Source organism: Syngnathus typhle, linkage group LG1 (assembly GCF_033458585.1).
Source record: "Syngnathus typhle isolate RoL2023-S1 ecotype Sweden linkage group LG1, RoL_Styp_1.0, whole genome shotgun sequence".
Taxonomy (NCBI): Eukaryota; Metazoa; Chordata; class Actinopteri; order Syngnathiformes; family Syngnathidae; genus Syngnathus; species Syngnathus typhle.
The window spans coordinates 25,465,810-25,491,208 of NC_083738.1; the positions used below are offsets into that span (position 1 = coordinate 25,465,810).

At 50.8% G+C, this 25,399-nt stretch overlaps 3 protein-coding genes and 1 long non-coding RNA gene across 13 annotated transcripts in view; 3 read left to right on the forward strand and 1 right to left on the reverse strand.

Moving 5' to 3' along the window:
- Positions 1-368, forward strand: part of LOC133144866 (uncharacterized) — a 33,333-nt gene extending 32,965 nt beyond the window's left edge. Inside the window, exon 5 of the long non-coding RNA XR_009710787.1 lies at positions 1-368. This is a non-coding gene — a long non-coding RNA (uncharacterized LOC133144866).
- Positions 136-17,287, reverse strand: exoc6b (exocyst complex component 6B). Of its 3 annotated transcripts, XM_061297353.1 has the most exons (23): positions 17,044-17,285; positions 15,750-15,915; positions 15,629-15,676; positions 15,468-15,558; positions 15,337-15,382; positions 14,565-14,769; positions 13,539-13,709; positions 12,831-12,899; positions 11,772-11,855; positions 11,589-11,635; positions 11,393-11,513; positions 11,248-11,319; positions 11,066-11,163; positions 10,354-10,459; positions 10,174-10,283; positions 8,382-8,493; positions 8,174-8,308; positions 7,915-8,103; positions 6,935-6,964; positions 6,256-6,397; positions 4,457-4,530; positions 1,178-1,290; positions 136-374 (listed from the first exon to the last, which is right to left on the reverse strand). In XM_061297353.1, the coding sequence occupies exons 1-23, from the start codon at positions 17,130-17,132 to the stop codon at positions 248-250; spliced, it is 2,445 nt and encodes an 814-aa protein (XP_061153337.1). In that variant the 5' UTR covers positions 17,133-17,285; the 3' UTR covers positions 136-247. The 3 variants fall into 3 exon arrangements, with proteins under 3 accessions (XP_061153337.1, XP_061153423.1, XP_061153507.1); XM_061297439.1 differs by lacking the exon at positions 6,935-6,964 and having other exon boundaries at positions 17,044-17,284; XM_061297523.1 differs by lacking the exons at positions 136-374; positions 1,178-1,290 and adding an exon at positions 3,607-4,196 and having other exon boundaries at positions 17,044-17,287.
- On the forward strand, positions 14,609-21,833 carry tkfc (triokinase/FMN cyclase). Of its 8 annotated transcripts, none has more exons than XM_061301013.1 (20): positions 14,609-14,748; positions 15,276-15,410; positions 16,491-16,835; positions 17,609-17,693; positions 18,146-18,335; positions 18,395-18,499; positions 18,593-18,780; positions 18,860-18,938; positions 19,006-19,095; positions 19,204-19,238; positions 19,297-19,381; positions 19,453-19,542; positions 19,616-19,732; positions 19,902-20,021; positions 20,159-20,296; positions 20,404-20,510; positions 20,581-20,687; positions 20,984-21,017; positions 21,109-21,201; positions 21,293-21,557. In XM_061301013.1, the coding sequence occupies exons 4-20, from the start codon at positions 17,688-17,690 to the stop codon at positions 21,446-21,448; spliced, it is 1,740 nt and encodes a 579-aa protein (XP_061156997.1). In that variant the 5' UTR covers positions 14,609-14,748; positions 15,276-15,410; positions 16,491-16,835; positions 17,609-17,687; the 3' UTR covers positions 21,449-21,557. The 8 variants fall into 8 exon arrangements, with proteins under 8 accessions (XP_061156997.1, XP_061157079.1, XP_061157249.1 ...); XM_061301095.1 differs by having other exon boundaries at positions 16,596-16,835; XM_061301265.1 differs by lacking the exon at positions 16,491-16,835.
- Positions 21,752-25,399, forward strand: part of LOC133169324 (E3 ubiquitin-protein ligase TRIM39) — a 5,055-nt gene continuing 1,407 nt past the window's right edge. The window contains exons 1-13 of the mRNA XM_061301479.1: positions 21,752-21,891; positions 22,653-22,794; positions 22,868-23,117; positions 23,223-23,428; positions 23,495-23,599; positions 23,797-23,892; positions 23,996-24,229; positions 24,410-24,557; positions 24,633-24,680; positions 24,821-24,847; positions 24,950-25,014; positions 25,082-25,192; positions 25,255-25,373. Of these exons, the coding sequence (XP_061157463.1) occupies positions 22,654-22,794; positions 22,868-23,117; positions 23,223-23,428; positions 23,495-23,599; positions 23,797-23,892; positions 23,996-24,229; positions 24,410-24,557; positions 24,633-24,680; positions 24,821-24,847; positions 24,950-25,014; positions 25,082-25,192; positions 25,255-25,373 (1,550 nt within the window). The 5' untranslated portion in view covers positions 21,752-21,891; position 22,653. The remainder of the gene's footprint in view (positions 21,892-22,652; positions 22,795-22,867; positions 23,118-23,222; positions 23,429-23,494; positions 23,600-23,796; positions 23,893-23,995; positions 24,230-24,409; positions 24,558-24,632; positions 24,681-24,820; positions 24,848-24,949; positions 25,015-25,081; positions 25,193-25,254; positions 25,374-25,399) is intronic.

A 25,399-nucleotide genomic window follows, 5' to 3' on the forward strand; every position in this document is an offset into this window, starting at 1 on the left:
GAGCAAAATGGCCGCATTGGCATTGGTTTAGGATGCCCTCCACCAGTGATGTGACTGCCCACCATCACCAAAAGTAAAGCACCAATTGAAGGTAGGATAAGCTCCTCTTCGGCGTAATGATGACACGACACGGTCTATCACATACAAGTGTTGTAACATTTATTGTGAAGTGAAAAGAAACAAATCCCCGTCGGTGAGAATGCATAGATGTGGCTTTTATTCGGGAGAGAGGTGCGCGGGTGTCCGTTCAGGCCTGGTGCTGTGCGATGAGATTGCGTAACTGCTTGATGACGGTGTCGATGAGCTTCTGTCTGTCGCGTTCCGTCTTTCGGAATTGTGCGAAGACCACGTTCTTCCTGCTGCTCTCCCGCATCCTGAAACACAGAAGAATCAGTGTTGCCCAATTAGGAGTGACCAAGAAACTTTTGGAAAATGAAACATTAGGCCTTGATAGCAGTTTTGCCCATCGACAGAATTCAATGCATATTTTACAATAATTGTTGACTAAAAAGCAAAGTGCGGATAGTCCCCGTGGGCCTGTCACGCAAGCGCTCATTGCCAAAACCTTCTCGCAAAATCCACACTCTTCTTATTCTCACCTGTTTCCTCTCTTTGTAGCAATTAGATTCTTAATTGTTTATAAAAAAAAAGTAGAGTTACCTCAAAACCTTAGACTTGGTTGCATGTTAGTCAGGAGTTGTGCAATGAAGACTTGCTAACTAATTTTTCTGTAATGGTCCACTTCAGTCGGCGTTCTCATTGTCATCTCTTGGGATTGTGGCATTTAATCACAGCACCCCAAAAAAAAACAAACACAAACATGTGCACAACATGCAACTTTGGCCAACTAGTCAGATTGGGCGGTTAGTCCACGTGTGAGTCCTTACGAGTCCCGTGCGTCCTGTTCCCGTAAACATCTATGACTGCGGCTCTCCTTTCCCACATGCGAAGGTATCAGTAACCTTAACTGCACTTTTTTTTTTTTTTTAAACCCACGTTACTCAAAGGGCAGCAAATCAGAACAAACTAGACACTGCAAGTCGTTTGCGCGTACATGCGGAAAACAATACTCACGGCTTGGACAACCTGCCGACACGCGACAAACACAAGAGAGAGAAAAGAGCTGAGCGCGCGGACGGCGCTCGAGGATGAGGACGGGGGCGCGCAGGCCACTCACTTTTCCAACACGGCCAGCGCGGCGTGCGGGTTGACGCGCAGATACTTGCAGCTGGCTTTGCCGTAGTCGGCCAGGTAGCTGGACCAGTCCCACTGCGTGAACAGCTCCAGCAGCTACAACAACAACAATAACAACAACAAAATAAGTGACCCACGTTTCAAAGTGTTGCATAACCTGCCCCCAATCCCGCGTGCGCACGCACGCACGATCCGCGCCTTTAAGAACACGCGAGCCGGGAGCCCCAGTGAACTCCGGGTAACACCAAACACACAAGAGAGAAACCATATGTGAGCGAGGGATGAGAGAGGACGAGGGGGATGCAGAGGGATGGCGAGCGAAACCACATGTTGGGGGAAGGGAGTGGAAATACACAAGCCACTTGGACGACAGCCGCCGGTGCCTTTGAGCGGGCGAAGCGCGCGGCGTCACGCCGGCGCGACCGCTTGCAAACAAAAGTGCCGCAAGACGGCGGCGAGGAGGCACCAAAGGTACAGGCCGGTCCTTCTCCAAATAAAAAGATTGCTGTTGCGTTCGGTTATTTGGTCGCCTTTGAACTTCTATAATTGGTTCATTGTGAACAATAGAAAAATATGAGTGAAATAAAAAACAGGGCTAGGTAATATTGTGACAGGACTTTCCAGAGACAAAATATTAGGTAGACTCAAAGAAAAAATATTTTAGTGTGATAATGATAATAATAATCGTTTTGTGCACTTTTGCCAAGTAAAGGGCAAGTTGCATTCCACTTGATGAGTATAAAGGGTAGTAAAGTAGTTAAATAATAGGTTCATGAATTATAATTACGTTATAAATCCGAAGAAATAAAGACAAATATTGAACTATGAAAAATTATACCGACACATGAACGTAATTACGGCTTACTAATGATCGCCAACCAAGATGGCCGCCGTGGCGCAAACAGGAAGCGCACGCGCACGCAGGTGCTATCGGCCCGTCCGATAGCGCGGAACAATGAGCCGATGCCGAGGCGCAGGCGCATGCCGAGCGCCTATCGCTCGGAAGCGGCCGTCCCGTCCCGTCCCATCGGGCGGGCCCCCCGAGCGGCGATGTTGTCATGACCACTGGCTGACCCGTCGTCACGGCGATAAGGCCCGGCCACAGACGGGGCAGGAAGTTGAGGCGGGGGTCGAGAAGAACGCGCGGCGACCTCTCCCACACCGACACAAGCTTGAAGTCATAAATCCCGGCAGATAAGAACGCTTTTACTTTGCGCCGTCATCTCGGGCGCCGCGTTAGCCCGAGCTGCTGTATGCGCACACACACATGTGGCATCAGATAAGAGACTTGCGGGGGTCTTAAGACAAGTTTCCACCCTCCCTGGCACCAGTGAGCCCACTGACCTTCCACTGCACTGCACCGGCGTGTGTGTCTCTCTGATATCATGTAATCACCCTTTCGCCGCAGATAAAAGTAGTGCTTATCCTCATATATGATCGACAAACAGTAGGCTGAAGTTGCGGCGGATGTTCCGATTTCGGGATAAAACGGACGTTTCCGGGTGAACTTTATTTGACCTTTAAACTTCCAAATTAGGATTTTATTTTTCATTATTGATACGCTTGTTCACACACCGGGAAGCAAAAAGGAAGTAGGGGAATTTGGGAGGGGGGGGGGGGGTTCCATCAAGGCTTTTCTTTGTCCATCAAAAGTGTCGTATTTTGTGTTTGTAAAAACAGTCACGTTTGCGTGTGTGCACGGGATCGGCGGGCGAGCATTTACACGTCCATCTGCTGCTCATCCTCCCTTTCGGCCTTTTTCGCCCCACTATTGATGGCGAAACCCCCCCTCACCGCCCCATGTGAGCGCTCACACGCTTGAAGGGAAGTGTCGGCCTCCCGAGGAGAGCGAGGGGGAGCGAGGTCGAGAGACCACCCTGTACGTATCACTTTCACCTGACTGGACGCTTTCACTCGGCATCAACACGCCGCCACATTCACAAGCGGGACCCGAATCGAAAACGACGCCAAAGCCGAGACATCGGCTTACGAGCTAGCGCGCGACGAAACACATTCGCGTTTGCGTCCAATCTAAAAATAGCTATGCCGATTCTGCCTTTGCAAAGATGATTTTTATTTATTTTTTTTAAATGGGAGCAATTTAGGTGTTGAGATGCCCTCACGTGTGGGAAAGGAGAGCCACCGATACAATGTCTGCCGTTTCCTGTGTATTTCTTGACATTCTCCTACAGCGCTTTTATTTTTGGGGGGCTGGAATAGATTAATGGCCTTTCAATTTCTTACAGGGTTTAAAAATCGATTTGATACGCAAGTGAATCACTCGAGTAGATTTTCCGCATCTGAATTTTTTTTTTTTTTCAAATCAATGGGGAAAATCTAATCAGTCCCGTTGATCGGCTTGAGAGAATTCTTCAAACGTGACATAATTGACAGAGAAAAATGTCTACGGGAGCAAGCGGCTAACGGGGCCCCGTCAGCGTGATTTATCGAGCGTTCCTGGGCGGGCTCGACGGAGGGCGTACGGGAGCGGCGAGCCCGCGTGAGAAGAATGCGCCTGTGAAAGCGCTGGCACGTGACACATGCGAGGTATGAAAAGCTCCTTTTGACGTGATGAGAATGGCGTCAGAAACAATGCGGAGGAAGGAGATGGACGGGAGGCAGGAAAAGGAGGGACCAGATGAGGAAGAGGAGGATGAAGCCGAGGCACTGCATCATCCCGACAGGCGCAGAAAGAGAAGCGAGGCGGGGAGAAAGCGGGATTGTGACAGCGGGGATAAAGGGCTATCCGTCTCTGTCCGTCACCTCATTCATCCTTCCCGCTCCGTCCTGCCGGCCCATCCGTCATCCGCTGTCACGCGCACACAAGCCGACCGACCTCAGCCGCCCGAGTTCCAAAAAACACCAACGGCGATTCTGTTTGGGCCCGCGTGAGACGCCGAGCCGGGAGACTTCCTGTCGGGGGATCTTCTCGGGATTTCATTGATTCCTTGCTATTTATTTTCATGTTGATGGAGGTTGCCATATTTTTGGGGTGAATTTGGCTAAAAAAATGAAAATTAAATCAAAGATAAAATTAAATACTTAAAAAAAAATTTGATTGATTGAATATAAAATTAGGGCAGCAAGAAAATTATACGTGAAGTAAAACACGACTCTCTTCCCAAGAAGTCTGCAGACTTTTAATGGACGTTTGTCCGAGGAGAGGAGGAGGATGTGCGGAAGGATGAAAGAAGTGAGGGCGGGGGGGAGACAGCAAGGACCGAAGAAGACGACGACAACGACGACGTAGACAAAGACCTACTTGTCTCAAGTCACTGAAGGCCAGAAGCAACGTGTCACCCTGGAAGCCTGCGACCGGGCCGGCTCTGGCAAAACCTGTGGGAAAAATACAAACGGTCCACCCCCGGAGCGAGGGAAGAGAGGAGGAGGAGGAGGGAAGAATTAAAAAAAAAAAAGGGAAGAATAAAAGACCTGGTTAGATTCGCTATGCATCAGGACAGATTGGCAGACAAATGACGGGCGGGGGGGGGAGGAGCAGGAGGGAGGAGGGGTGGCTGTTCAAGTCATGTCAGAGAGCGGAGAGTGCGTATGTGTGTGTGTGTGTGTGTGTGTCCGTGTGTAGCATGTCATTGTTGTGGTGATGCTGGTGCGTGCGGAGTGCTAGCAGGGGTCTTGGCGTCACTTGGCAAACGAGCCCACGGGGAAGAGGAGAGGTGTGCGAGGGAGCAGAGGTGGCCAAGCTTTTGCTTCTCAAAAAATCCACAAGGGCCAACGTGAGATTGTGCTGCCCTAAGATTGAAAGTCTGGATTTTCTTTTTTTTTTGGCGTGTGAAAAGTTAGCGTACCCCAAAAACAAGACATTTTTAGCCTCTGATGTTTACCGATATCGTGGCATCGATATTTATTCGATATACTGCGCAGCCCTAGAAGTAAGCGCAAGCAGATTTATTTCTGCCGATGAAACTGCCGAGTCAGCTCATTTTCGTACCGATTGCGTCACTCGTGGCGCTAAGCCCTCGGAGAGAGAGAGAGAGAGTTTGTGAAGATGAGGTCAACTCAACGGTTTGCTTTTGTTTACTATGAAAGGCTGTCAGTCAAAAAGCATGACTCGCGCCAATTGCTGCGCTGATTTCATTTGTTGCAGGGAAACGTTTGACTGATCTGGAAAATCTCGGTATAAAAGCAATTTTGTCGAACTTTGCACCCAAAAAAACAAGTTTTCCGTGTCGCTTCTACAATAGGCTAACAGTGGGCCAAAAATGGCCCTCAGGCCATAGCTTGGACACCTCCGATGTTTCCCGATGAGGCTTTCAGTTGACACAAAATGGCGGCCCCTACGCACCACGGTGCCGATTACATGCCTGCCATTTCCAGTGACCCCGTGACACACAAGAGGCGGCTTTGCCGCTGAACGCCGACACCAGCGACTCAACTTTGATTTCCTTTTTCCTTCTTTGTTCCTTTACCCCCCCTGTCTGATGTCTGTCGCTTCCTTCCTGCGTGGAGCTTGATGGCGGCCATCTTTCTCTAAACACGTTTGAAGCCCAAAGTTCACTTCTAATCCCTCCCTTTCAAAGTCCACGTTGGTTTTCATTCCCTCGCTCCCCTCAGCCGTGCTTGTTTCTCTCTTTTGTCTGCCGAATTCGTCTTTTTTTTTTTCCTCCTCGCACCTCATTCATTTAATCCTATTTTCCCTCTGGCCCTTTCATCCCATTGCGCCTTTTGTCTCCTTTTAATCCATTTTAAATTGTGTCTTTGGAAAGAAAAAATTCCGATTTTGATTCGGCGGGAAGTGGAAGTTGATTCACAGTGCCCCCTCTGGGTCAGAATACAAACTACACCCGCAGCACGGATTTAAAAAAAGTCATGTACTTTGCACCCCCGTTTTCCGTAGTCAGCGAAAATCCAGATGAACCAATTAAATCCCCCCAAATTGTCCCCACGGATATTTTGTCAGCATAAAATGCGTATTGTCGTAACCGTATGCGAGATGTTTGGCTTTACGTAAAAGGCGTGTCCAGGTGGGCCAGGGTGTGACGTAAGCGAGTTTGCACAAGTGTCATGGACATGAGCAATGTTCCGTCATCCACCAGGGCTCACCTTCGCACTCGTCGACGTCGGCGTTGAGCTGGTGCAGCGCCCCCATGGAGATCTGCTTGACCTCGGGGTCCAGCAGCAGCTGCATCAGCGACGTGGAGATGTGCTTGCACGCCGACATGCACGCCGTCTGCGCCACTTTGCCCTGACCAAAAAACAGACACTGTTAAAAAGCTGACAGGGGAGCTGAGGAGGGGGTGTGAAGAAGCTTGAAACACGATCTTCCGGCCCACCCCTAGTTCACGAAGGCTTCACCTCGCGTGGAAATCCAATTACACACATTGGAGGAACACACACCGGATGTCCACACATACACACGCAACCTCTGGGTCAGTCATAATAGGGTGAGATTGAGCGTGAAACGAGCTAATTGTATTGGCACGGTTCCGACTGACATGCGGGCCGTGCTTTTGCTACCTGGGCCTTCAGTTGGGACTCAACCCGCCTCTTACTACCACTATCATTAGAATAATCTGCAAAACAGCACGCAAGATGAGCAAGATCTTGATGGCGTCTAAATTGCAGCCCCCCCCCCCCCCCATTTGCGTCAGAACACTTCACACATGACCCAAACGTGCACGACCGCTCCTGGACATGCTGCTGGCTGGCTGGCTGAAGTCTCAGGCCACAACGTGAGGGAAAACGTTGAGGGGTTAGCAAGGCGCCACACACACATACTCACCGGCAAGATAGCATGTTCTACGGGCGCTCCCTGAATGGGGAGAGACATAAACCACAAATAGACTACTCACAAGAAAGTTGTGTCTGTTTGGATTTCGGCTGAAATTTAAGGGTGATTCTGAAATCCGATCTTTTGAAATCCCAATAACTTTTTTTTTTTTTTTAAAATACTAAACTCGATGTCAAACAAGGTAAACATAACTCGCTGTAGGTTCTTATTTTCTGTATGTATTATATTAATTATATATATATATATATATTTTTTTTTTTTATTATTGTTTTTATTTTTATAAGGGGAACTAAATCGCTTCTGTTTGCAAACAGTCACATAACGGAATTAAATTTGCGAAGCGATTTTCCGCTACGTAACGATCTCCTCATGGTCACGCGGTAACGCTACCAGGATGTGACTTTTGGGCCCCGAGTGTGAGCAACTCCACTTCTCTCATTTCAGAGGGTCATGCCACTCAGATTTACTGATCCGCAGCATCCGATCTGCTTAGGCGGCCCCATTCTGTGTGTGTGTGACAGGGTCACGTCCGGGGCTCGTGGGGGTGGAAAGTAAAGCTCCTTAGAAGTGTTGAAAAACACTTTGCTCAACCGCCCTGTGTGTGCGTGTGTTTATATTCTAGCAACAATCGGACCGGCTCGATGGCGACACGACGACCGCGTCGAGTGTGTCGGTGTGTTGCGTCGGCGCCGATGCGTGGCCTCGGAGTCGATAATCTGAGCTGCGGCGGCGTAATCTGCAGCTGAGCGCGTTAATGAGCTGAGCCAGGCGTAGCGTTAACGATCTTAAAGCGACGCGAGCGCCTCGTAACGTCCCGTCGACGTGTGGGCGCTAACGCGCGTTTGTTCACGTAGACGCCACCTCGGAAGGGGCTACGAAAGCATGTCGGCCATCTTGAATGTGCAAGACTGTTTTGTAAGGGTGGCGTACTCTTTTCGCAAAACGATTTCGATTTCTGTCTGACGACTCACGGGCAAGTTGGTGAAGACACTGAAGGTGCTTTTCAGGAAGGCCACCAGGTCCAATAGGTAGTCGCTGGGCGCCGGCGCCGCGCCGCTAGGCACGCCCGCCATCCAGTCATAATCCGCCAGCTGCAGGAACTGGTCGATTTTGGCGTTGAGGCCGGTGTAGATCTCCGCCTCGGCCGCGTGGCGAGCGTCCTGCGAGAGCAGACGGGTCGTGACGGGCATATCCGTCAAACGCCCGGGCCGGATTGGCGCAGACGCTCACCTTAAAGGTGGAGGTCCCGTACAGCTTGGTGGCGTTGGCCGTGTCTGACGGGACGTTGGTGATGTTTGATATAAACTCCTCCATAAAATGGCAGCTCTGCTCCAGGTGGGTGGTGTTGATGATCACCTGCACCAACTGGAGCACAAGTAAGCTAGTTATCACAATGCTGAGGAAAATGTCAAAGAGTGACAAGGACATGCGCAGTAACCTCAGCCAGCCCGACATTCTTCTTCTTAATGGCGTAGTGCAGACAGTTGCTCAAGGTTCGGGTTAGCAGCAGATTGGTGGATTTGCGGATCATGTCATCCACCTCTGTGGAGCTGAGAAAGTACACAAAGATTAACGTGAAGAAAAAAAAAATCCTTTGGAGAGAAATGATGATTATTTCTTGAAATTATTTCCAATTTGCTCAGCTGTTGATTCTCCAAGAATCTCACGTTCCGAGTTCACGAGCCGCTTAGCGAGTCTGCAGCAGCACACTCTCGAGTTTGTTTGCTTTGAAACGTGTCCGGCTGAAGAAAAACAGCTTTTGGAAGTCTGCTCAAGGATCGTCTGTCTGGGCCAAAGCTCGCGTTCTCCAGACCAACCGGGCAGCAAAATGCCCATCAAACATGGAGTCTAATTAAGGGCGACGCAAACAACTTTGGGGGTTCTGCTCTGTGCTGCGTCCATGTGTGATTGTGAGTTCGATTCCAGCGGCCTGCGGCTAATATGCGCATTCCGGCCAATTCACTCGATTGTCTGTGCCTGGAACTGAAAACGCACACACGCAAAGTTCTGCTCACGCTGCACTTCTGCAGGAATTTTTCCCCCCTGCTTTTAATTGTTGGAATGTATTTAGGATTCTTGTACTTTTTTGGAAACACTGCGAGTTCTAACTGTAGCTCACCCCAGGCGGCATGGTGTGTGTGTGGGGGGGGAGGGGGGCGTGTCAAAAAGTCAACGTCCGCGAGTGAACCCTTGAAGCGCACAAATATAGACGGACGCACCGCAGAATTTTGATCAAGTTTCATTGCGTTTGCGCCGCCACAACAGATGTGCGAGGGGCGGGGGAGGTTCTAGCAGTCAGGGGGAGGCCAGCACGGCGGCGTCCAGAGGCCAGAGGGCACGTAAGCAGCTACTTAAACGCTACATATGCTTCCCTAAATGCGAGGAATCGTCTGGGGTGGATTACAGGGCCCAATGTGAGAGAGCAACAGAAGCTGCAGCCCAACCAGAGCAAGAAGGAAAAGCGCCAAATGGACGTACGCATGAAAAAAGCGCTCGCAGCGATTGCCCCATGTTCTTTCTCGCCGACGCCGCGCTCGCATTTCGCGGCTCAACACCTTTGCGCCCCTTTTTTAACCTTCCGGCCTTTCTTCGAGTCGCCCAAATGCTCCCCCGACATCTCGAGCGGCTAGCTACGTACAAATCGCAAAGGTCACACGGAAAGGAACGCCGACCTGCTCCCCGGGCGAACTTAAAATGATCTTCAATCAAACGTTCGCTTTTCAGTCCAGCAACTTTGTAGGCATCCGAAATGTAAAGTTGTGCTCATTACTTTCTTTATAACTCTGTCTGGTTCTGAAATGCCTTGTAGTTGAATTGGATTTTAACTATGTGTGTGTCCCAGTGCCAGTTTTGTGGAATCCTCCCGCCGCACAGTGCAAGATGTTCCCTGATTGCTCGTCTCCTCAGTGGAAAAGTAGCCGCTTTGTTTGAGTTCCTTGTTACATCAAGCGTAACCAGCGCACGCACGCGCCGCAGCCGGCGTACGAGCGCGCAGATCAAATCCGGATGGCGTCGCCAGCGCAGCTCCACCTCGTGGTCAATTTTGTCCGTTCCCACAACCGGACTTTGCACCCACCGAGGAGGGTGGGTGGGCGTCTGGCTTCACAGCTTTTTTTGTCTTGAAAACGGTCTCAGGCGCGGTCAGATCGGGTGAGCGCTTTTTGTAAAAAGGAGGCCAGAGCGGGCTCGCGAGGAATTTCGATGAAGGCGAGGAAAGAGGCGACATGTACCTGAGGTGCAGGTCTTCAGAGTACTTGAGACAAGCGTAGATGAACTCTTTGAGCTGGCTGTAGACTTTTGGCACAAACTCGGAGAAGGGAAGCTTCTTGGGGAAGGGAAGCTGCACACAACAATGCACATTTTCATGTCAATTGAAAAGCTGGGACCGGCGGGCCTCTAGCGCCCTCTACCTTCTCCAGCTCGGGGTCTTGCAGGGGAAACTGCGAAGTGTAGTGTCGGTACTCCTGCTCCGTGGACACGGGGATGGGACTGAAGTTGTCCTGGTCCAACACCTGCCTGTGGAAGGAGATGCAGGTGAGCAAACGTCTTTTCTGCTGAGGCCGCGAGAAGCCGGCTGCAGTCGTCTCGCAGAGTGGGGAGGGGGTGTCAAAGGGCCTTGAGGTTTTCTTCCCCCCCCACCCCCCCCACCCCCTTCTTCTTTCATCACCCCCTTTCTTGTTTGGCTCTCGAGACTTCGGACGTTCCAACGTTCCATGGAGAGGCCATGAACCGGAGAGTGCTCCCTCTCCAACAATGCAACGCATTCCTGTGGCTTTCCCGTGTGTGCGTGCGTGTGCACGCAGGGGGGGAAGAAAAAGCAAAAAAAAAAAAAAAAAACTTTCAGCATGTTTGTTTGTACGCTGCCTCTCAAAGTCCCACTGGTGTCACTGCACAGACGGAGGAACAATGGCGTGCGGTGCCCTCGCACACATCTTGTGAGGGCCACTACCCATCCTGAACGTTGCGGACGTGGCTTTAAAACACTTCCTGCCTCGGGGCGCTCGTTAAAACTTCAAAAAGGGCGACATTTCCCACAAAGCGCTGTGTTGACTGTTGGGTGTGCGCCCTTTTGACCGGGCAACCTCCGAAGGGCTGGCAAGGTCAGGAACATGTCAAATGTACCTGAAGGTGACGTTCCATCTCTTGAGGAGGATCTCGCCGTACTGCTCCCTCATCTCCAGCAGCATGTCGAAGAGCTGCGACACCGGGAAGCCGTAGCCCTGCCCGAGAGGTGCTCATTCAAAACGCGGCTTTTAATTACACGTCGCCGCGGCTACAAAATGAACGCCACTCCGCTTCAGTACCTGAAGTGTGTCAGCAAAGAGGACAATGAGGTTCTTCAGATCCAGCACCAGATCCGGGTCGTCACAGTAAGACTGCGAACACACGCTCGGGATCAGTACGGGTTTGCGCGCGCGTTTTTCCCGCTCACGTCATGCGTGTCTTTACAGAGTGCGTCCTCAAAGCGGCCACGATTTTGGACAGCGCCAGCTCCCACAGCTCCTCCACATAGGCTCTGTTGACCAAACCTTGCGTGGTGTGAAGCACGTGATCCTCCACCACGAAGAACCTGAGAAGAGCATACGCTGCAGGTGATGTCGTCGTACTTTTGTCACCGCCTCACGTCCGAACGGACCCGACGTACCCGACGATCTGATTGAAGTAGCGTCGGTAGCCCTCCAGAGTTTCGTGCTGGAAGGGAGAACAACACATGAGCATATTTTGGGAATTTGAGAGATTTAAAAGGTGGTCAGTTTTTGTCAACCATGTTACGGGAGTGCGGTTAGCGGTGTGTGTGTGTGTGGACACAAACAAAGTGACGTGATACCATGTTAGAGTGCGGCTGCAGCACGAGGCGAGCCTGTTTCCTCCGTTGCTTTCGGTAGTAGTTCTCAAACACATCACGCAAGCCCTGCAAACACACATTACAGGTACAAGTGGGAGCGTGCCGTGGTGTTAAAACCCGTGAGATGCGCCGGGAGGATGTGACCAAACGGCATCGAAGGCCAGAATGACTCTGTGATGGGAAAGTTGCGATAACGCGCGCCTGGAGTTGAGATAAAGTTGGACTGAAGCGTCCAGCATTAAACTAAAAGCGCTAGTATCTCCTCCTTCCATGACGCAGCACCTTATCACGGCTGCTCTTCTTTTGCGGGGGGAGGGGGCGGGAGGATAAGACCAGCGAGTAGATAATGAGGTCAAGTGGTAGGGAGCAGGGAAAGTAGTGTGCCGTGTCAGGAGAAGGTGCTGAAAGATTTAACCTTTTTCACCTCGGGGTCCCGGCGGGCGGGCGGGGAGTGGGGGGGAGAAAAACAACAAGGCATTAGTATCGCTAAGTGATGTCAGGCTACTGTCAGCTACTAGCGTGTAGCTAACGCGCTCTCGCTCGCCGCAAACCTTTTGCTGACCTCTTTCCGCGCCGTCATGTCACCCAGTTAGCCTCTCCCTAACCCCGCTCTTCCCTCGGCTCCCTCCCGCCATCGCTCACTTTCTCCTTCCTGTCAAAGTTCATGCACTTCCTGTCCCCCTGCCAGAGAGCGCACGTACACGCACACACAGACACACACGTACGGTGAACAGAAACAGTCAACTCAGTCGATGTGTTGCCCCGGTCACAACCCCAAAGAGCCTCCACAAAATGTGGAGCTAACTCAGTTGTGGCCCAGGCTACACCTCCACCCATACACTCCAACTGACATGACACACACACTGCGGCCACCTGGTTGGACCTCAGCCAGGTTCTTCCTCTCTGCTTCATCTGAACTTTCCCCCCATCAAGCTGCAACAGCTACCCAAGTGTCGCATCATTTCGCAACGTCTTTCTTCAGCTGCCGAGAGGTTCGGGACCAAGGTGTTCCAATTGGTCCAGGAGGTGTGATGAGCTCACCAGCACAGTGTAGATGTGGAGACAGCGGTACACCGGCGAGAAGTCCACCAAATCCTGGGCGCCGGTCACCTGCGCACAAGCAAACAGGAAGTGCTTGTTGAGGACTGAACTGCTTGAGGTCACTCACGAGAACATAGGAGGAGGCACGATGACATTCCAGAGACGGGGAAAGCAGGTAAAAAAAAAAATCTCGAGGCCTTGAGGAGGAAAGGAGGAGGACAAAAGGAGCAGAGGAAGAAGAGACTCAAGGGGACAGCCGTGAATGACGGGAAGGGGAAGACGTGCCAGTGGCAGGGACGGCGTAAGGTTGGCACGGGCGCCGACGCGGCCGTAACCCCGGCGACCGCGGGGTCAAGCCTTTGTGGGAGCCGAGGCTTCGGGCCAGTTTACAGGACGTAAATAAGCCAAAAGGGACAACGGGGACCTGCGAAGAGAATGGCAGCACCAGGGTGACAAGTTCAGCCGCATTGTGCTCGGCCTTCCTTGAACGCGAACACGTCGGCGGCATAAAAGAGCTCGGATCCCGCCAGGGGCAACTCGAGGAGTTCATTGTCCCCGCACTTTGGCAATAGTGGCACAAGTTCCGAGTAAACATCCTCGTTAATTCCCACATTCCCATTAATGCTCCACTATTTGTTTCTGCTTTTCACTTCAGCACACGTTTCCAAATTGAAACAACCGAGTCCAATTGTTGTGTGTGTGACTCACTTGGTCAGTCTCCTCTTCATCCCCCAAATCCAGGACGCCAGAGTCCAATTCCAGCCTGTCGACCTGCCCGTTGCTCTGTGTGACCCTGCCGGCCGCCGGCTGTTTCCCGGGGCGCCGGCCCACGACAACCCCAGGCTGCGTGGAGCTGTCCAGAGAGCGCTGCAGCTGGGCCTGAAATCCACCAACGGATCAGCGGCCATTAGAAAGGTGACACGGCGCCGCTCAATGTCACTGAATCGATTCGGCAGGTCAGAAACAGGAAAGCTCCAGACGGGGGGGCGTCCCCGGCCGGCGGTGAACTCGGCGGGCAGACGCGGCGCGCCGGCCGGGGGCAGCCGCTGCCTTTCCTCCATGATGGCGACCCAGCGGGTACTCTCCGCCACGCGCGCACGCATGTGTGTGTTCAGTAACTAAATACAGGTAATCAATCTTCTTCCACTTCACAGACCCAACAATCTGTTTCCCATTAGCGCGCGTGCGCGTATTTCGGACTACCGAACACCCGGCGTCTTTCTCCGAGTAAATACGCGAGAGGAGGCGAGAGAGCCAATGCATGGAAAGATGAGCGCATGGAAAGGAAGACGTTCCGGGACAGACGAGTTTGTGACTGAACAATGGCGACAAACATGAGTAACATTTGAACCGCTCGGAGCATTTTTAGAGCCGCCGGCGATAGAACAATAAAAGGTGTTGTATTTATTTCAGATCACGCTTGCGCAGCTCGACAAGACAGTCGGCCCGCTTTTCCTCGGACGCTCATCTGTTCCCGTACCGCCCCCCCCCCCCCCCCACCACCTCTTCCTGCACTTTTCACCCAACAACACTCTCCAAATAAACAAGAGGCCTCCACTTGGAGCTTCCTTGGCCTTGGAAAACACAAAAACAATGAGGTAAGTGCTGAAAAGCAGATTTCTGCATGAGCGCAAAAATATGAGAGGACGCTTGATGAATGGCGTGTGTGTGCCCTTGTCAACGCGCGCAGAGGTAATCCAGCGTCTGACCGCCACGGCCCCCGTCCCGACATACCTGTCTGATAGCCGTCTCTCCAATCTTGTCCGAGTGTTTCCGGATGCTCTCCAGGAAGTCCTTGAGCTGGGTCATGGCCGTGTCGCGGATCTGCGTCCGTAACTTGGGAAGATTTTCCGCCATGATGGTGCAGAACCGGTACTGGCCTGCCCTTGGAAGACATGTCTGCTCCAGCTGCTCCGAGGTGCGCAGAGCTGGGTAGTACCTAACACACACGAAAATATATATTTTTTAAATACAATACTCTCAGACATGAGGGGAAAATTAGCACAATCACAGAAGACACACACACACACACGCATATTTGTGCATGTGTCAACGTTGGCTGACCTTATGATGCTCTGCGCTCTCAGAGGGGACACAAAAAAAGCACACAAACAAAGCATTCATTTATGAGCAGACACTTCTGTCTTCAGGTCAGGGACGGGCCATTTGGAAGAAATTCCTAGTACTCTGGTGCCACCTCGTGGATGGTTGGTAAACTACCTCACCGGAAAACATTCTACTCCAGTGTGTCATAACCTGATTGATATTCGCGAGGAATAGGGACCAAAGATTGACTAAATTAAATAAGATCCAAATAATTTATACCGCCCATCCCCTCAAAGATTTTTAGATAATAGTCAAGTTGTGTAAAGTTTCCAATGAGAGAAACACAAATGGTGAATTGAATTTGTATTGTATTTGTATTATTTGTATTTACATTTGCAGGTTATATAGCACCACCTGCTGCTCGGACATGTGCTTTGCATGAGACACTCTGTTGTCATACCTTTTGGCGTCCATTTGCTCCTGGAGGCGTCTGTACATCTCCAGGACTGGCACCCCCCCCCCCCAAAAAAAAAGGTTTGTGTCAGTACCTGATGGATGGGTTGTGTGCTTATCTGTGCGTGTGTGTGTTACCTGGCAGGCAGTGCGTCAGTTTGTCGACAGTAGTCGCAATGTTTCTCTGTTGCACTCGACACTGTCTCAGCTCCTCCATGGAGCTCATGAGCTGCACAAGAGCAGGAAAACTTGTGAGGATAATTCAGGTGAAGGTTTAGGGTGGCGGTGAGGAGACTTGCCTCTTTGCCATCGCCCTGAATCGACCTGTTGGTCTCAGTCACCTGACTCTGAAGTGTGAAAAAGGAGCGACAGGTGAGGAAGGTGATATAACGTCTGCCCTCGTCTTCACCCCCACGCTACCTTCAGCTTCTGCGCCTCGCCGCGCACTTTCAGCAGCTCCGTGATGGAGTCGACAAAGCCCTGGAAGTGATGGTTGCACATCTTCTCGATCTCGCGGTCGTGGTTCCTGATCCGGGCATCCAGCTTGGCCATGAACAGGCCATGTTCCTGGCCATCGTACACCGACCTGGACAAGACGGGGGAGAAGGGTCATGTGATTTCCTGTCGGGGAGGCAGACTGGAAGCACTGGATGGTTGGGAGGTGAAGGAGCAGGAAGGCAGACGCAGGCTCGCCGTTCTATTTTAAGCAACAAAGGACGAGCTTCTTCCTGTGTTCTTTTGCTTTGTACACCTGCGTAAATCCCCAAGCCTCCTACCAACCAGGAAGTGGCCAACGTGTTGAGTACAATGGATACATGTGTGTGTGTGCGTCAGCCAACTAAATATGGTGTGCGATTACTGAGTTTCTGAAGATCCACAGCACAACAACTCATCGAATGAGCAAAGCATTAGCGCCTTCACTGCCATTCGATTGGGGGAGTCCAAAACGCATCAGAAAAATGTTGCTGCTTGTCTCATCCTGCTCACGCAACCAGGAAGGCTTTCTTCAATGGATTGAATAGTTCCTACCTTTGGCTCGGTGGACATGCCCCCCCTAGTGGCTATGAGCGGCATAAGCGATGACGTCAATGTAATGTGATTCAGTGATTGGACGCTTGCATTGCAATCTATTGATTGATTGATTTTCTGTTCTTATCCTAGGTCACGGATGAGCTGGAGGTTCTTGAAAGGCGTAGATGCATAAAGTTGCATTAACAAATTATGAAACTTCAATTCATCTAACTTGCATGTTTTTGAATGTCGAAGGCCGGCGCTGAGATTCGAACCCCATGACCTCAGACTTGTGAGGCAGACGTGTTCCCCACTACCGCACCGTGCTGAAAGATGTGATCTGAATACCTCCGACACCGCAACTTTGTTCCTGAACTCTTGGATTTGACACACTTGGCAGAAATACTGCCCCACTTGTTTCCACTTGCCAGCCACTCAAACAAGTGGAGCAGTGTAGCCTTCTTTCAACCCGAATGTTTCGGGTTCGACACCCCGGTATGTCACATCCGACAGCAGTGACCGACATTATAATTAGTTAGCGCAATCGGCTAAAGGTAGCCAGCCAACCTCTATTCGTGAACAAAAGCTCATTCGCCGAAGCTAAGCTCTTTATCACTTAACATCAGCTAAAGAAAAAGGCGTGTTTGCTAGCTGTCCGATAATGGACGTCGTCATTTTAAAGTTTTGGCCGACGAAGACCTACCGCAGCGTCGGACCGATACAGTTGGTGTCCGTGCTCTCGATCTCGCGGAGAATTCGCTCGTGCTCGGCGGCTGTCTCCACACTCGCCATGGCGCATGTTGCTCCGGATGGTTCCGAGATGAGTTGAACCGAGCTGGGTTGAGCGGACGAGCGAACTGGGCTCAGCTCAGTGCGTCATGTCGCGCCGCCGGGGGTTGCTTCGATATGTGAGCTCGGGACAACCCGACTGAGCGGTGCTACGGCTGTTTATAATCGTTTCATATGCACATAATAGACTGCCGGCGTGTAGCGTGATAAAATCAGTCACAATGCATCGGTTTGTTTACATTTCATCCGATCGCCATGTGAACGTGTATGTTATTTGTCACTACACTAGAAACATTATGGTCTGAATCGTAAGTTTTGCCCAGCAAACCAGGGCTCTTTTTTTTTTGCTTTTAAAATTAAAAATAATACGATACAGGTCGTGAATTAAATCCAAGGTCTCTTAATATTTTGGGTCACCCTCTCGCATCGTTAAACATTTAATTTGATAACTATACCGATTGAGTACTTTTATTTCGAAGGGAGAAAATCCGGTTGGGTCTGTGTGACGTCACACGCTGAGCAAAGAGGGAGCGCGCCCACGACTGTTGTCAACTTGTCATGGAGGTAAGAATTTTTTTTTTTTTAAATGCAGAGACTCAAGAGGCAGCCTTAGAGTCCAGCACTTTCCCACTTGTTTGTATTTGTTATGAGGACTTTTGACACCTTTAAAAAGACGTAGTTGCAGACTGAGATCAAAGTCCGTGCGTGAACGACAGCCTAGACTTGCTCATTTCACAATATTGACTTATGGAGCTAAAATGCCTAACAGAAATGTTAAAAACTACTGTGGTTGCAAAGTACAAACTTCATGATGTGGACACTTTTTTAATAAATACCTATTTGTTTCTCTCTGAAGGCAGAATTTGTGATGTATGTCACCAATCTCTAATTGTTCCGAAATAAAGAGCTATATAAGATCGTCCAAGGCTGGTGTATTAACAAACCATAAAGCAAAATGTACTCAATTTGAGTCCATGTCATACGAATCATGCAAACCTTTTTCTTTTATGTTGCAGCCCCCAAAGAAGCTGATCAACTCTACAGAGGACTGCGTTGATGAGGCTCTCTGCGGCCTCGTCCGGGCCTCCAGCGGGCTGTCTCTGCTGCGGGGCCACCGAGTCGTGCTGCGCTCAGACCTGGACCAAATGAGTGGCAAAGTGGCGCTTTTGTCAGGAGGAGGATCCGGACACGAGCCTGCACACGGGGGTACGTCTGACACCTCTCAAACAGCCCACATGGCAACTCTTTGAAAACGTTGCGTCCAGGTTACGTGGGTGCTGGTATGCTGTCGGCGGCAGTCGCGGGGGGCGTCTTTGCATCTCCACCTCCTGCCAGCATCTTGGCTGCCATACTTTGCCTACACGGTGCAGGTAAGTTGACCTGTTGTTCCCAATCTGCTGGCCCAAACACAATCAAAGCAGTGAGCGGGTTTTAAATGATGAATCATGGCTCTGACCCTTCAGGAGCATCTGGGGTCCTTCTCATCGTAAAGAACTACACGGGAGACCGCCTCAACTTTGGGCTGGCCGCAGAGCAGGCCCGCAACCACGGGGTGGATGTTGAAATGGTGGTCGTCGCTGACGACTGCGCTTTCACCTGCCCCAGTAAGGCCGGGAAGCGGGGCTTGTGTGGCACTATTCTCATTCACAAGGTAAAAAAAAAAAAAATGCCAAAATATCCCCCCGGTGTCAAAAACACATTTGGAAGGTGTGATGTCACGTTTACTTTAGCTGGCAGGCGCCTTAGCGGACGAAGGCTGCTCATTGGTCCATATCGTTGCCAAGGTGACGGAGGTTTTGCAAGGCATAGGTGAGGCTCCGTGCCGGATTGTTCCCGTTTTCCGACTAGCAGGATACAACGCCGCGTTGTGTTCCAGGTACGCTGGGAGTCAGCTTGTCTCCGTGCAGCGTTCCGGGCTGTCGGCCATCTTTTGAGCTTCCTCCAGGTGACATGGAGCTCGGCCTGGGTGAGCATGGAGATTTGATAAGTGAATGTGTGACTAGTTCGCCAAGATTGCTGCACTATTTTTATTAAAACACAACTTCCTTGGCCAAGTGCTGTTTGTCTCGTGCAGGAATCCACGGGGAGCCTGGGGTCAGAAGATCAAAGGTGAGTCCCAAAGTGAGCAAAACCTTTGTAGATGCACTCTCGTATTTCTGGCCACCAGGTAGCGACAGCAGACGAAGTGGTGTCAGCCATGATTGATCACATGACCAACGCGGCGAGTCAGTCGTGCTTGCACCTGCAGACTGGTAGGCCGGGCATCCTGCTTGCGACCTCCCATTTGTGTTTTATTTCGAGCCGTTGTGCCACTCTGACAAAGGTGACGTGCTCGTTGTCTGCGTGAACAATCTCGGGGCGCTGTCACGTCTGGAGATGGCCGTGGTGACTCGTGCCGCCATCCTCTGTCTGGGTGATGACGCATTTGATCACATGCTAATGAACAAAAATAACCCACAGCACTCATGGTCTCCAAATGCTTGCAGAAAATCGTGGGATGGTGGTCGCCAGGGTGATGGCCGGGTCTTTCATGACCTCACTGGAGATGGCTGGAATGTCGCTGACCTTGATGAGGGCCAATCCTGAAATACTTAAACTCTTTGGTAAAGGAGACACAACTCTTTAAAACAGGCAAATATAAAATGTGATGTGATCAAATGTTCCCCTTTATGTTTATTCTGAACGTGGTACTTTACTAAAACACAATGAGCACATTAACAGAGGAGCCGCTATATTTGAAGCTCAGAATGTTTCCCTCCCATTCTCATCTAGATGCCAAGACTAGCGCCCCCGCCTGGCCGAACTTAAGCGGCGGTTGTGCCAGTGGCCGCAGCTACCTCACAGCCCCGACCCCGATGTCTACAGGAGGGCCCCAAGATGTGCTGCTCGAAGGTTGAGACTCATGGAATAATTTGTGTGTCTGCAGTTTTTATTTTTAAAGCGCCTTATTGCACCTTTGTGACCGAACCGGGTATCCTCTCGGGGTGCACCACCTTGACTTCCTGTTTACTGGTTTCCCTCCCTGCTAGGACCCCAAAGTCCTGTGATGCGCAAGGTGCTGGAGAGGGTGTGTTCTACACTTTTGGAATACCAGGAAGAGCTCAACGCATTGGACCGTGCTTCTGGGGACGGCGACTGTGGGAATACTCATGCGCAGGCGGCCAAAGGTGACCAATTGTTTTCACGGACCTCAATATTAGGACTCGCAGCATCCTTGGGGTCCCCGGGTCTCAGTTTGAGAACCACACCTCATTGAAAGATAATGCTCACTCAGCCATTCAGGTGTGGCTCCAGAGTCACGTGGTCCCCGGTTGCCCCGGGCAACTGTTGTCTGCCCTTGCTGGATTGGTCCAGGAGAAAATGGGCGGGTCTTCAGGCGCAGTAAGTGATTAAGATTTTATTTTGTTTTTTAAGAATTTTTGCATCTTTCACCCATTGATGTCTTTGTCAGTTGTACAGTTTGTTCCTCACGGCAGCGAGCGGTCACTTGACCGGGGGGCGGAGTCACGCTGCAGCATGGGCCAATGCAGTGCATGCAGGGATGCAGGCCATGAGAAGGTGAGTGTATGTATTTGACTTGTTGTCAACCAATGTGCCGATCAGCAGGCATCATGCTCAGAAAATGATTTATTTACTACAAACCATATCTTTGCTCATCTATCAATGCTGATGACGTCTCCTGTCAGGACAGGGAAAACAATTAAATGATTTTTCCACTAGATGGCAAAAAGTACAGTTAGTTTTGTGATTTATCCAGCAAAATATCAGCTTAGTGTTCAACTAAACCGGACCCTGAAAGAATCTGATGACTTATTACTGGCAATGCTAAAATGGATCCATTTTGGTATCAACAGATATGGCGGTGCTGATTTGGGAGACAGAACCATGGTGAGTCACTTGGAATGTTTTTTGCTCTACGTTAATCAGCACTTTTTTGTTTGTTTTTTTCCGAGCCGCTTTCTGTCCTCTCCCGCCGCAGTTAGACGCTCTGTGCCCCGCCGTAGACGAGCTGATGAAAGCCAACAGCACGCCCCCCGGTGGAGGGATGGCCGCGCTGAAAGCAGCTGCTCAGGTGCGGCAAAACATCCTCAACCTGTTTTCCGATTGCTGCTCGCGATTGCGCAAGCATGCGAGAAACCTAACAGACTCGCGCCGCTGTCCAGAGAGCAGCCGACGGCGCCGAATCGACTCGCAGCCTCGCGGCCAAGGCGGGCAGAGCCAGCTACATCGCAGCCGAGCGCCTCACCCTGCCTGACCCCGGAGCCAAGGCCGTCGCCGCCATTTTGAGCGCCGTGGTGGAGGCCCTCGAAGAGCCGTAGTGGTAGAAACGCATCATCACGACTGTATGACAAGTTCATCGTGCACAAAACCTAGACCCATTCCGCAAGAAATAAAGTGTAGAATAAATGGATGCATTTCATTTGTAAAGGAATGTCTCAGTTAATACAGCACATATTCCACCCGTGAATAATTTCACAAAACTCAAAAAATCTACTTTAAAAGATTTTCGCAAAGCTTCCCCGCAAGGGAAAAAGCTGAAATTGTTTTGGCCAAAATAAAGGTGGAGGTGCCCAGTTCTCCCAACTCAACCAGTCCGGCCACATTGAGCCGGGAAGTTGACACTCAAGTGGGCGTGGCCTCGGAGGAAAATCGCAGTCGTCACACACCCTGATTTCTCACTTTGACGACGGGCTCCCAGCAGAGCGGTTGCATATCCCCAAGAGGGCCGCGTCGACGTCAGAGACGACCCCTTGAGAATCAGGTACACGCTCCCGACCCTCAGTAAAGCATCAAGTGGAAATCAATTGTCAAGTTAAGTGGTTGTCATCAGCGGGAGCAGATTTGAAGGCAGGCCAACAAGAATTTGTGGTTGAAACAAGGAAGCTATCAAATGTCTTCATATATTTGGTTTCACTCTCTGGTTTGAGTTAATTCAACCTTTTCTTCTGAAGATACTATTGTTGCCGGTTATCGTATTTGAGAGTGTTATGACACCAACTAGCTTAACCAAAACAGTGGTAAATGTCATGTTGTTGACGTCATCAGGAATTTGCTGACATGGTAATTAGGACTTCATGTATTTTTTGGCATATTTTGAGCTTGGCAAAGGTTTTTTTTTTTTTTTTTTTGGAATGGAGCTAACCAGCTTGACAAGAGCAACTTATTAAAAACATTGACTTTGTACAGAATGCGGTCTTTGGGATGTGATAAAATCTCACTCCGCTTCATTCCTAAAGTCTTCGCTTCATCCTAATCAGATTTACGTGTTTATGTGTTTTGACTCGGACTCCTTCGCACATGTCGCCGTCGTCTTGGTTGGGTTTTGAAGTTGGCTTGCAAAATTGGGTGGGCGATCATCGGGCCCGACTTTTTCACCTCTTCCTCAAACGTCTCCACTTTTTTCAAAATGGTCTCATAACTAAAACAGCATAAATGTGGTTTATTTTCATTGTCTTTCGGTGCGCTTCCGAGTTTATTTCTAAGAATGTTTTGTTTGATCACATGACTTGTGTGTTTCCACAGGATGTCCTTATATGGTGGTTTGCTGTCACTCGACCAATTCCAGTGCTCAATCTGCTTGGACATTTTTAATAACCCGTCGTCCACGCCGTGTGGCCACAGCTTTTGCGTCGCCTGCATCAACCAGTATTGGGATGGGGCTAAGGTAGATCCTTGAGGGACTCCGCACAAATACCCTGCCGTGCACTCAAACATCACCATGTCTTCTCCCTCTGCAGGTATGTCAGTGTCCTCTGTGCAAAAGGACCTTCCAGAAGCGTCCGGACCTCCAGATCAACCGGACCCTCCGTGAGATCACCGAGCAGTTCAGGTCCATGTCCGGGGGCGGGGCAGAGGGAGGAGGCGTGGCCAAGGACAAGAAGGAAGTAAAAGGGCGAGAGTGCGCCATGCCCAACGACTTGTTGGACGAACTGACAAGGAAGCTGCCACGACCCCACGCTAGCTTGCCAGTGAGCATCCACGAGCAAGGTCAGTTGGCTCTTGGCAAAATGTAGGAGCTCGACAATGTCGGAAGAAATTTGAGAATTGAGGCAGCGCTTCTGGGCTGACAACCACTGTTGTTTGACAAACAAGGTGGTCAAGCCATCCCCGGGACTCTCGTGTCCACATCCTTCACGGCCTCTTCCGTCCCGGTCCAAAGTCCGATCTCTGCACCCGGTGGACCCCCCCAAGTGGCCCCGCGCTTGGTCGAATCCTACGGCCGAAGAAGGTTCACCGTGAGCGGGGCGGCGAGCGGCCACAGCATTCCTCTTTGCGACCTTCACCACAGGGGCATCATGGTAACCGCACGCTTGCACACTTTTTGTTGACAGCGGCAACAAATTCATTGCGGTCTTTGGTGGCAGATTTTCTGTCGCACCGACGGGGAGTGCATCTGTCCCAACTGCGAGGTCGAGACCCATTCCGGTCACGACACCGTGACGGTGGAAGCGGCGTGGACAGAGAAGCAGGTGGGCGAATAAAGATGAATCCTCTCGGCAATGAAGGTCATGTGAGCAAGGAGAGCCACAGTTACACTTGAAGCATTGTAAACAAAACAATTGTAATTGTTTTACGATGTTCTTATATAAGGCTGGATGTATGTTTCCCAAAATAGCAATTTTCATTAAAATTTCATGAAATTCATGTGCTTTGTCCGCACATACAGGCCCAGCTCAAAGAGACAGAGCAGCAGACTCGGGAAATGATCCAAGAAAGACTCCTGAAGATCGAAGAGATCCGAACATCGGTATCCCAACTGGAGGTCTGTCCTTTACGCGCAGTTTGCTTTGTTTGACTCGTTCCACCGGGGAGAATTGTCCGTCTGTTTTGAGAAGTTTCTTTTGGATTTTTTTTTCTGGACCCAGCTGGTGGTGGAGCGGGCCACGACGGACAGCGTCTGCATGTTCTCGGCGCTGATGGCGACCATCGAGCGAGCGCAGGCCGAGCTGATGCAGGTCATGGAGGCCAATCGGCGCGCGGCGGAGAACCAGGCCAACACGTTGATACGACAACTGGAGTTGGAGGTGGAAGAACTGCGAAAGAGGCAGAGCGTTCTCACACAACTCTCCACAACCGACGACCACCTGCAGGGTGTCAAGGTGAGCCGTGAGTGTCATTAAGTAAATTTCGGATTGTCAGATTACGAACGAGAGAAATGCCAATGTGTTGGTTTTGCAATTTGACGCTGTTCCTTACACGTAAAAGCAAATATCGTACTAGTAGCTAAAGCCGGATAGCAAGATTCTGAGGGAAAAGAGTTCAATTTGTCTTCGCCACAGAATTTCGCCACAGTCCCTGCTCCTCCGCCCACCAAAGACTGGTCGGGCGTTTCCGTATCGTCCGACCTGGGGATCAGCGCCATCTACAGGTCGCTGGCTGGTGAGGTGGAAAAGTTCCAGGAGCAGCTGAGGGGCATCACAGAGACAGGTGAGTCCAAAATATCTCATTTCGCCTCCGATGGTATGAAAAGTATTTTTCATTTCAATAATGTAAATTCTTTAGGTTTCACTGCCTCATCGTTGGAGACCAGTCTGGCACGTCCTCAGCCAAGTGAGTGTCACATTGTGCACATCCAAAAATCCAAACGTGGTCTGGGTCTGACTTTAGACACCGCTGGGGCACACACACATGTTCACACATATAGTACAGACACATTTGTGTGATGTCATAACATGTCTGCTTCTCCGCAGAGATGAGAAGAGTGCAAGAGTACGCAGGTAGGTTGGCCAAGCAGTGCAAGCATACATGTTTGTGTACATGGACCCGCCCCTCCCCACCGCCCCTGAGCTAACATCTGCCTTCTTTCTCCCATCCCGCAGTGGACGTAACTCTGGACTGCAACACGGCCCATCCCAGACTTATCCTGTCCGACGACATGAAGAGCGTGAGGCGTCGAAGTCGTCTTTCGAAGCGGGTTTGCAGCGCTCTCACGTCGGTGTCCGCTTGTGCAGGTGCGCTGCAGCGATCGACACCAGTTAGTTCCCGACAACGTGGAGCGGTTTGATCGCGTCGTTTGCGTCCTGGGGAGGGAGGCCATCTCCTCCGGGCGACATTACTGGGAGGTAAGCGCGCACGTTAGCTGTGGTACGAGCAGCGCCGTTTGAACGTTGTGCCTCTGGGTCAGGTTCAAGTGGGCGGGAAGACGGACTGGGATCTGGGCGTCGCCAAACAGTCCATCAACAGGAAAGGCAAGATTGAGGTGACACCAAATAATGGATACTGGTTCCTCAGTTTGAGAGACAAGTGAGTCATCACATTAATCAAGCTAA

Coding starts and splice junctions, on each gene's coding strand:
- tkfc (XM_061300844.1), top strand. CDS start 18,137: ATGTTGCAGCCCCCAAAGAAGCTGATCAACTCTACAGAGGACTGCGTT. Junction 20,297..20,403: donor TCATGCGCAGGCGGCCAAAG/GTGACCAATTGT, acceptor ATGCTCACTCAG/CCATTCAGGTGTGGCTCCAG. Junction 20,511..20,580: donor TGGGCGGGTCTTCAGGCGCA/GTAAGTGATTAA, acceptor TGTCTTTGTCAG/TTGTACAGTTTGTTCCTCAC.
- exoc6b (XM_061297353.1), bottom strand. CDS start 17,132: ATGGCGAGTGTGGAGACAGCCGCCGAGCACGAGCGAATTCTCCGCGAG. Junction 15,383..15,467: donor ACTGACGCACTGCCTGCCAG/GTAACACACACA, acceptor GGGGGGTGCCAG/TCCTGGAGATGTACAGACGC. Junction 11,856..12,830: donor TCCACATCTACACTGTGCTG/GTGAGCTCATCA, acceptor GTGTGTTTGCAG/GGCTTGCGTGATGTGTTTGA.